Raw genomic sequence first — 10,113 nt, 5'->3', positions numbered from 1 at the left:
CATATAATCATGTCAATAAACCTTACCAAGAAGATAATTTTCTACCGTTTGCCAAATAATTTAAATAGCAACATCTCATCGTTAATTGAAATTAGATGTAATTAACCAATAAATTAACAAATTTCACCTTCACGAATGACTCACAAAACATTCAAAAGGAAATCAAAGTGACAATTATGTACCATATAATTGTACATTTTATTCCTATTGAGATCATAGACATACTCACAATAAAAGTATTCATAATGAATAATTTTATATATTCAATCAAAATAAGACTACATATTAAATCAAAATAAGACTATATATTCAACTAGAGTCAAGCAAAATCTCAAATCACCCATAAATTAAGATAAACTTAAACTGAGATATTTCATTACCTCATTTTTCTTTTTCATAGCTTTAAGTTGCATCTCAAAACAACTGTCACACTTATTTCAATTATCATAAATAATTGAAAATTTTACAAAGAAGAAAAGAGATAAACTTGTCAATAAATATCATGCTCAATTTATGACAACGATATGAGTTGAAAATTGTGGAAAAACCTCATCAGAAAATTAAAAGATTTAAAAATTTTACGCTCATAATATAGGAAAAACCAACCTATATAAAACTTAATTACGTAGTGAGAATAATAACCATCCAAATATTTCCATCTTAATTATGACATAACCAATCAACATATTTATGCCAAATAATTTATGTATGAAAAATTATATTATCATTTTATTATCGCACAAGTATACGAAATTTACCGGTTTAGCTTTCCTTCTTCCATCTTTCAAATTTTCGGTGACCTCCCCCACAATTGTGGCATTTGCGCATAATCCATTCCCGAATGGCAAGAGAATTATTTCTCTTCAAATGTGTCGCACCAATCTACAATTATAACAAAAAATTGAAAGTAGAGTAATTATCAAATTTAAGAAGAATCTCACGCATATAAACCACAAAAGTTGATATGTTAGTCTGGTTCACGGGTCAGTTTAGAAATGATTCAAGTTTGAATAATATAGGTTTCTCAATTTTAGATAGGACAAAAAGAACTCCCATCTCCTTCTTTTCTCTTTCTTCTTTCCTTCCAGTCGCCTAGACCCATCCTTTTTTTTCCTCCCTTTCTTCTCCCTCTCTATTCTTCCTTCAGCATACCATCATCCTCTTTCTATATATTTTTTTCTTCTTCCTCATCTTCTTCGGCCACCAATACGACCACCCATTTTCGACAACACATGAACGTTTTCGGCGATCAAAAGAATAACAGCGTTTTGGACCAACGAGTGGCAGAGTACTGAACGACGACTACTCATCCGCGAACACCCGAAGCCCCATCCACGAACAAGATCCAGATATGTGTTGTTCCAATTTGACTCGCTCGAATCCACGACACTCCGGCGTCGACGCAACAACCACGAACGGCGGCGGACGGCTGGGTCGTTTAGATCTCCTTCAGCGTCACCTTAAAATACACAACAGCATGAAAGACGGTGACCCACGCGATCAGATATGCTTCAGCGACCCACGCGATCAAATCTGCTCCGAAGACTCGATCACGCACAACATCTGACGGCAACCCACTACAAGCGACGATCGGTAGACCAAGGCGGACGGCTGTGAACCACATTCCAGCTGACTGCCTCCGATGGATAGGATCTGAAACAATCCGATTGGACAGCAGCGATCCGAACCCGAACTTTCCACGTGTGGTGGTGACAATAGCGCACGAACGCCGGCGGACAGATTCACGAGCACCCAGATCTCAGATCTGGCGTTCTGCTCCCACAAATAGTCATTCTCAACAACTTTCCCTCGAGTGCGGTAGAACTCCTCAACAGGTTGACTCTTTTCATTATACACTTTTTACAACTGCTTCCGTATCATTTGCCCGAGTAATTTGTTTAGACATACAATGTGAAGGGGGAAGCAGTGGAGCCATGCTCATTACAGGACTCCCATTTTCACCCTTCACATTAATTGAGGCAAGATTGAAATTTTTTTTTCCATTGACTACATATTCTTCTCCCAAGGCATTTATCACATAATACGTCCTCTAGCTTCAGATTAACCACCAAGTCTAAATCAATCACCTCCTCCAAGATTTCTGCCTGTCTAATTATTCGAGGGAAATCATAAAAAATAAATCCAGATTCGCCTTTCACCTTACCAGCTTCAAGTCTCTTGGACAACAATTGTAACAACCAGTATTTTCTAATATGGTTATTAGGACAAAATGCGGAAACGTAACTCTTTACAGAATTTTTTTAAACTAACTTAACTAAATAGGAAGATGACTTTCAAACTCATGCCAATATGCTAAACTTAACCTTCTACCAGAACGATCATTCAATCCTTCATCTGAAAAATATTTAGGAAAACAAAGATGAGTACAAAAATACTCAATAAGCAATTTCCATATCGAATTTCAAAATTCATTTTCCTTTCAAAATATTCGTAAACAAAAATACGAACAGATCAAACTTTTAAAGTCCTTTAAAATATTTAATACAATTTTCAAAACTTTCAAAACAAACTAGATTTTCAGAAACAAAAGTCTTCAAATAAGATAAAATTTCCGGTCAATCAAAACAAACTTTCATTCTTTCAAAACAAACTTGCATTCATTCAAAACGAATTTTTAATGATTCAAAACAATCTTCCATTCATTCGAAACAAACTTTCATTCGATCAAACTTCAAATCCTTCAAAACAAACTTTCTTTCAATCAAAACTTTCAAAATTCTTTCTAAAACATTTGGTACAACTTTCAAACTTTCGAATAGCTAAATCATTCAAACATTCAAAACAATTTTACATTCATTCATACTTTCAAAATCAGAGTGGAAAGTTGCATTATTTGGGTAGCCTAGAGAACATATGTGGTTACCCGTCGGTAACACTAATCAATCAAAAGCTTCTATCAGAGTTGTCGAATTAATATCGACCAAAACAGAGTCGTCGAAATAATATCGACCAGAACAGAGTTACTTAAGTGTGAGGCCATGTGAGTGAATAACACACACATGAATCTTCATTCCCAAGGAATGCCAAACCACAAAAGTGCATTCCCACAAATAAGCCAGAACATAAATTCATCAATTCCAAATTAGGCTACTACCCCAAATAAGCAAAACATTCCTCAAAACAAAATCATGGCATATCCGAATAGCCCTATCAAATTAGTCAAAATATCTTTCAAATAAAATGCAAAACAAATACTTACTTTCAATATTAAATTAATTCAAAACATTGAAATAATTTAAAACAAATTTTACCAATCCTCTAAAACATGATTTCAAATATTTCACAAATAAACAAAATATCAATTTCAAACCTTTAAATAAATCTAAACAAAACTTTATCAAATCATTTAAGAATACTTTAAATACTTTGCAAATAAACATAATTTCAATTGCCAAATTAGTTTTCAAATCCATAATAAAACTTCAATTTCATAGGCAAGATATCAATTTCAAATTTTCATATCAAATCCAAAATACATTTTAGTTTTCGAAGGAATATGGTAAATCACTTACAACACTTTTCGAAGGGATATGGTAAATCACTTATAATACTTTTTCGAAGGGATATGACAAATTACTTACAATACTTTTTCAAAGGGATATGACAAATTACTTACAATACTTTTTCGAAGGGATATGACAAATTACTTACCTCTTCCAGAAATCTTACGAATCTAATTGACTTCTTTCTTTGTAGTTGTCAACTTAGAGGCCTAGAAACAACCAATATCCAAAATCAATTCTTAAATCCTATCCAACGATTTAAAATTCAACCAATTAGTAACCCAAATCTTATCTACCCAATTTTCCCATTCAAAACACTTTTTTATGCAAAATAATTAGGAAAGTATGGATTTGGGGCTACAAAACCAGATCTGAAAACTAGGTTAAAAAGCCTCTAAATTCAACAATAACAAACTTTAAAATTAGAAGAATCGATATAAATTAATATGAACTAAATTTACAAAAAATTTCTCCATAAAACAAGCTTAAAAACCTTCTAACAATTGAGAATTTGGAGATTTTAAATCTGAAAAATTTTCTGTTTTATAAAACAAAAATTCTAAGAATTTTCCATAAAACAATTAACAATTTACTAATTTTTATAGAAAAATCAGATCTAAAAACCGTATAGAAAACCTTTAAAACTTGGTAAAAACATATAATTTTTCATGTAAAAATCATAACAACAAACTATAATTTATAGGATACAAATAGGTAAATTTTTTTATGCAAAAAGAGTCTCGCCCAAAAACAGTCTTATAAACAAAAAGATTCAAACCAAAAATTCTGAAAAATTTTTAGGGTAAAAAGTCTTTCAAATCTTTTATTATAAAAACAAAGATCTCAAAATTTTTCCCAGAACTACAGATCAAGAAAAGTAAAACTAGAACAATGAGGAAGAAAAATTTACCCATTTTTGAGAGAAGATACCAAAACTCTTCTTCTTTTCTTTTCTTTTTCTCTTTGAGTGAAAATTAGGTCTAGCAGTTTAAGAAAAATAAAACCTAGGGTTTAAGGGCTTTTATAATAAACCCTAATGAATCTTTATTTAAAAAGGATAATAAAACATAAAGATTTAATAAAACTCTTTCTTTTTATTTTTTTAAATTCTAAGAATAAATTATCTTTTAAAAATAATTTCTAAAACAAAAAGATTTATCTTTGAGAAAATAAAAGAAAACAACTAAAAAAATAATAATTTAAATATATATATTTATATATTTTTTTGGTTGTTACAACAAGTTGATAATTATCTCATCGAAAACCAATTTACCTTGGTTAACAATCTCTGACAGCTGCCCAAAAAATAAATGAACCTCTAAGTCAGGAACTGCCACGATGAATCTCGAAGCTACAGACAGAGAATTGGATACGGAGAATCAGGATGTAATTAGTCTAGAGTAGAAAATCTTTGTTGTACCCCGAGAAATGAATTTCCTTTTCATCTAATTACTTCCAACTAACTTGCTTTCAGATTGTTGGAACAATTAGAATTAAAAGAAAAAGATCGTTGTGCCGTGGACGAAACCATTATCCTGAAAGCAATTTTGGCACGACCAAGGTGCTACATCGTATGCTAGCCGATTACTCCCCAAGGTTAACAGAACTCCGAACTCAAACGTGCACTCGCCGGAGTCGAATGGAATAAAAAAACAAGCTCAAAAAAGTTTTGTTTCTACCTCTAAAACAAAAACACGACTCTATTTTTGTTGAAACAATACGCTATTTTTGATAGTTTAAAAAATAGTAAAGTTAAAAATAGCATACTATAAATTTATCAAATTTAAAAATAGTTAGAAAACTAAATATTTTGAGGACAAATTAGTCATTCTCAACAAAGTTCTATTCTTGTTTTTAAAAAGGGAGATGCCAAAACCCCTTGATGAAAATTTTCTCTCAATTCACCAGATACCTTTGTTTTCACAGTGTCATTTCCATAGAGAATTAAAAAAAAAAAACCTAGAGAGAAAATAACCTTAGAGTACATGAGAAATAATTAAGAATTGTTAAGGATGATCTTACATTTGACAAGATAAAATCGTTCCGATTTACTTAATAAGTCTGGTTTGCATGCTTATGCCACATTACTTAAGCTCCTCCTTTCTCTTATGTCCCCTTATATCAACAAGTTGTGGGATCTCTAAAATATCTTACTTTTACCAAACAAAATATCACTTTTGCGGTTAATAAAGTAAGTCAGTCTATGTAAAATCCTTCTACGATCAACTATACTGTTGTTAAGCGTATTCTACGTCATTTGTGTGGCACGAGGGATCTTGGTGTCTTATTTTATCCAAGAGATTTGTCTCTTACAACTATGATGCTGATTGGGTGGGAAATGCTCATGATTACTGCTCGACGACCGATTTTGTCACCCTTCTCAGTAGTGGTCATATTTCTTGGTTTGCTAAAAAGCAATAAATAGTTTCTCGATATTATACTGAGGCAGAATATCAATATTCGTAGCCACGATTGCAGCTGATCTTTATTGGCTACATCGGCTCCTATGTGATTTTCAAATTCATCTCCCAAATCCTCCCATATAGTTTCTCAAGCAAGTAATCCAATCTTTCATGCTCGCACAAACCATTCAGAGGTTGGTATAGTTACCGACTTGTTTACCAAGGTTTTGGTGCCCCTGCGTTTCTTTCTATTTGTAGCAAATTATGTCGTCTTTGTAACATAAGTTTGATGGGTGTAATGAGATTAATTATTTAGTCATTAATTAGTTGCTTAAATTAATTAGTTTATTTTGTTAGTATAATATGTGGGGGTGCGAGATCGAATTCACAATCTCTTGGTTGGAGATATATGTCAATTACGAACAACTATGCTCGCTTTGACAATTAGTTTTGTTTATGCAAGGATATGCACAACAGTGTGTTCCCGATTGTAGCTCGAACTCGGCCTCCGGACCAACCTGAACACTTGGGCGGACCTGCACAAAAAGGTGAGCACTCCGACGATCAAGTCAGTATAGGTCGGATTCCAAGTTTAGTTCGAGGCCAGAAATCGTCGTACCTGATCGGGGAGTGAGGTCCTCTACTTATGGGTGGTAGTCCCGTTAATCTCGCGACGGTTACATTCGGTAATCTCGGAACCGTCGGTTACACCCGGTAATCTCGGGACCGACGGTTACGCCCGATAATCACGCCGCCGACAGTTGCTCACATCAGCCCCTACCGAGCTCCCCGGTAGGTCAGACCTGGGCCAGGTTCACCTCGGCCCTCATACTTAGCATTTGTCGACGTTAGTGGCGGCCATCTCGGCTATCCGAGCTGGGCATGACTCATGAGCAATCTTGGAGCACCAATAGGGGTCCTCCACGTGTCCAGGGTATTCCCTTCCCCAAACATTGGCCCCCTCTCTGTCTGGTCCGATCACGACCTGGCAGAGAAGTTCATTCGACTTGCTTTGGACACGTGGCGACTTCCTATTCGTGGGAAAATACAACCGTCGCGGAAGATTTATCGTCGGAATGTTCAAATATTCCGACGCTTCGGATCTAAGGGAGGATCCTAGCCGCTCGTTGATTACACGTGTACGGTGGGGAAATTCTTCCGACGGGCTATAAATGCCCCCAATCCTTCAGGTCATACCTTACGTTCCCTGAATTCTTGGAGTTCGATCTGAAGGCAGCTCGAACCCTTGGTAGGTCGGTCTCTTCCCTCTCTCTTTCGAACGTAGTTGCCATGTCGTCCTCTTTTAGCAGCAACTTAGGATCCGATTTAGCTCGTAGGTTAGAGTCCAAGCTCGAGGAGATAGAAAACTTTAGATTCTCCGATGACGGGGAGGATAGTGACGCCTCCACTTCAGGTCAGGGTTTGGAATACCCTTCTAGGATACCTGAGCATTACCTCAGATCCCTTCGTAGGGGGTTCGCTATCCCTGAGAACATCCTCCTCAGGCTTCCGGAGGAGGGGGAGAGAGCTGACAATCCTCCAGAGGGATGGGTCACTCTCTACTTCAAAATGTTTGAGTACGGCCTCAGACTTCCCCTTCACCCTTTTGTCCAAGAATTTCTCTTCCGGACTGGGTTGGCTCCGGCTTAAGTGGCCCCCAATGGGTGGGGTGTCATTTTCGCTTTGGCCATCCTCTTTTGGCTACGAGCTCGGGATAGTGAGGAGGCCGAGCTGTTGGACGTAGACCAGCTCCTCGCATGCTTCGAAGCGAAAAGGATAGCTAAGAAGCCTGGTCGGGTCTATATGTGCGCAAGGAAAGGCGCAGGCGGTATAGTCAAGGGGCCGACCTCCATCAAGGGATGGGTGAGGAAGTGGTTCTACGCTTCCGGGGAATGGCTCGCAAAGGACGAGTCAGGTCGTTCCTTCTTTGACGTCCCTACTAGGTTTGGGAACCTAGGTACGGAGTAGTTCTTGCTTTTCATAATTTTCTTTTCTGCCGTTCAGGTCTAACTCGGATTTTGTCTTCGTGCAGTTTCAATCCGACCAGTCCCCGAGCTTACGCAAGCCTCCTTCGACACGCTGAAATACTACAAAGAGCGCTTTCCGGGGGGTAGAAAGGTCGGAACCCTGGTGACCGACGAGCTGCTGCTTGAGTCCGGGCTGCTAGATTACAACCCTGCAGTTCGTCCCATTGAATCCTCAAGGCCGAACTCTGAACTTGGTATGCCGAGCTTGCCTCCCCCCTTTTTCCTCTAACCTTGTGTTGACCCCTGTTTTTATTTTGCAGCCATGGTTTGCGGATTTGCAAGCAGCGTGAAGCGCAAGTCCAAGGGTCGAGCCCATGCTCTTGAGGTCGCCCAGAGTTCGAAACCTGCCACCCCTGCCGTGGCAGGACCTGCCTCGGAAGATCCAGCCCCACTGATCGAGCTGGAGTCTTCTGGGGGTCCCTCGAGGGAGAAGCGCCCCAGGGATCAGACCGAGGCGGTGGACGCCCCGCCTTTGGGCGAGGAGGTGAGGGAGGAAGCCCCTCTGAAGCGAAGAAGGAAGAAAAAGAAGGCGATCTCCCCCTCGGAGGTCGGAGCTTGCAGGGTCTTGCCTGCAAGTTTCGCAGATCGGGTGGACGATCCTGCGGCCAGGATGAGCGGGACGTCCGACGTGACGGCACGGTTCAGAGTTGAGCCGTCAAGTTCCGGGGTGAGGGACCAGGTGTCCCGCATCTCAGCTGCAAGTTTGGACCGCTGCCTAAGGAGGGCGTCCAAATTTGTGAGCGACCCTGGGTCCGTTTTGCAGAGGATCATCGATTATGCCGCCGAGGTAAGACTAGTGTCCCCATTTTTGCTTAATTTCGCCAAACAGGTAGTTCGGTCTAACTTTTTCCTTGTACCGTTTCTCAGGCGTTCGTTGCTTCCATTCAGTCGGCTCTGGCTGTAAAGGCCGAGCTGGATGGGAGGGAAGTTCTGGCAGCGAGGGAGAAAGAGGAGTTCTCTGCTGCCTTGGAGGCTGCTTCCTCCACCATGAAGGATGAGCTGCTGAAGGCTCACTCTGAGGTGGAGATTTTGAAGGCCGAGGTGGAGTCCCAGGCCGAGCTGCTGAAGAAGGAAGAGGACAGGCGTAAGGCCCAACTCCGAGCTGCCCACGCTATCACCAGGGGCTTGGAGAAGGAGAAGTTCCAGCTCCTGAAGGAGAAGGACGACATGCTCCAGGCGCTTGAAGCGAAGGATAAGGAGTTGGAGTATGCGACTGCCGAGCTGGAGACGGCGAAGGAGCGCCTCAGCAATGGAGTCCTATTGGAGGAATCGTTTAGGCAACATCCTGACTTCGATGGATTTGCCAAAGACTTTTCTGACGCGGGCTTCAAGTTCCTCATGAAGGGCATTGCTTCCGACATGCCCGACCTTCAGATCGATCTCAGCGGTCTGAAAAGGAGGTATGCCGAGAAGTGGGCGTCTGGGCCTGGCGGCACCCCTGGCCCCCAAGCGTTGGTGGATCAGTATGTCAGAGATCTGGACTCTGACTACTCCGATCCCGAAGAGGACCAGGTCGGCTCCACTCAAGAGGGCGCTCCTCAAGCAGGCTCTTAGGCGACCACCCTTCACGAGGCTTTTCGCTGTTCTTCTTCCCTTTTCTTTTGTTTTCTGTTTGTCAGGGCAGAGTTGCAAGGTCTATAAGCCTTGACCCTACTCTCCATTAATGAAGAAGCTTTGTTCGATTTTACTTTGGTGTCGGCGACATCTTTCATTTCTTTGCCTTTTCCTTGAACTGCAGCCAATGTCACCTCGCGCCTCTTACCTTTGAGATCGCGCCTTCAGTTAAAATAGTTGTAAGTTTGAGTTTGAATCCCTTAATGTTCAATACATTGCACCAACTCTGGATTTTTAACATTTCACCCTTAACTTAAAAAAGGTTAAAAGGCTAAAATCCTAAGTCCGTAGCTATTCTTCATATCGCTCCTCGTACCCCCAAGTTCGGAGGCTTGATCATTTTGAACCTTTCACATCGCCCCTTTGCCTTGAAGGTTTGAATTTTAAGTTCATCAGTGGTTTTGGCATCGCACCTCATACCCTTAGGCTTCGGAGGATTGGATTTGAACCAACTGCCGGAATGTGATCGTGTGGGAGTCCGTGGCCCCCATTTAATTTCTGGTCGAGCTCGGAAGCATGAAATTAAATCATCACATTTATTCCGAT

At 39.9% G+C, this 10,113-nt stretch overlaps 1 protein-coding gene across 1 annotated transcript; it reads left to right on the top strand.

Annotated features, from left to right (window-relative positions):
- The first annotated feature begins 4,696 nt into the window (after positions 1-4,696).
- LOC148211447 (uncharacterized) lies at positions 4,697-9,640 on the top strand. Its single transcript, XM_088124206.1, has 3 exons — positions 4,697-8,147; positions 8,214-8,740; positions 8,821-9,640. Exons 2-3 carry the CDS (start codon positions 8,216-8,218, stop codon positions 9,505-9,507), a joined length of 1,212 nt encoding a protein of 403 aa, XP_087980332.1. The 5' UTR covers positions 4,697-8,147; positions 8,214-8,215; the 3' UTR covers positions 9,508-9,640.
- Positions 9,641-10,113: the final 473 nt, after the last annotated feature.

The sequence above is a fragment of the Momordica charantia genome (genome assembly GCF_013281855.1).
Source record: "Momordica charantia cultivar OHB3-1 chromosome 5 unlocalized genomic scaffold, Mcharantia_2.0 BLBB01000005.1, whole genome shotgun sequence".
Lineage (NCBI taxonomy): Eukaryota > Viridiplantae > Streptophyta > Magnoliopsida > Cucurbitales > Cucurbitaceae > Momordica > Momordica charantia.
The sequence above is the reverse complement of the archived record's forward strand: the minus strand, read 5'-3'. Positions and strand labels throughout refer to the sequence as shown.

What these genes read in the sequence shown, in the direction of transcription:
- LOC148211447 (XM_088124206.1), top strand. Translation starts at nt 8,216, where the DNA reads ATGGTTTGCGGATTTGCAAGCAGCGTGAAGCGCAAGTCCAAGGGTCGA. An exon ending in TCATCGATTATGCCGCCGAG is followed by an intron (nt 8,741 to 8,820) that starts GTAAGACTAGTG and finishes ACCGTTTCTCAG; the next exon opens with GCGTTCGTTGCTTCCATTCA.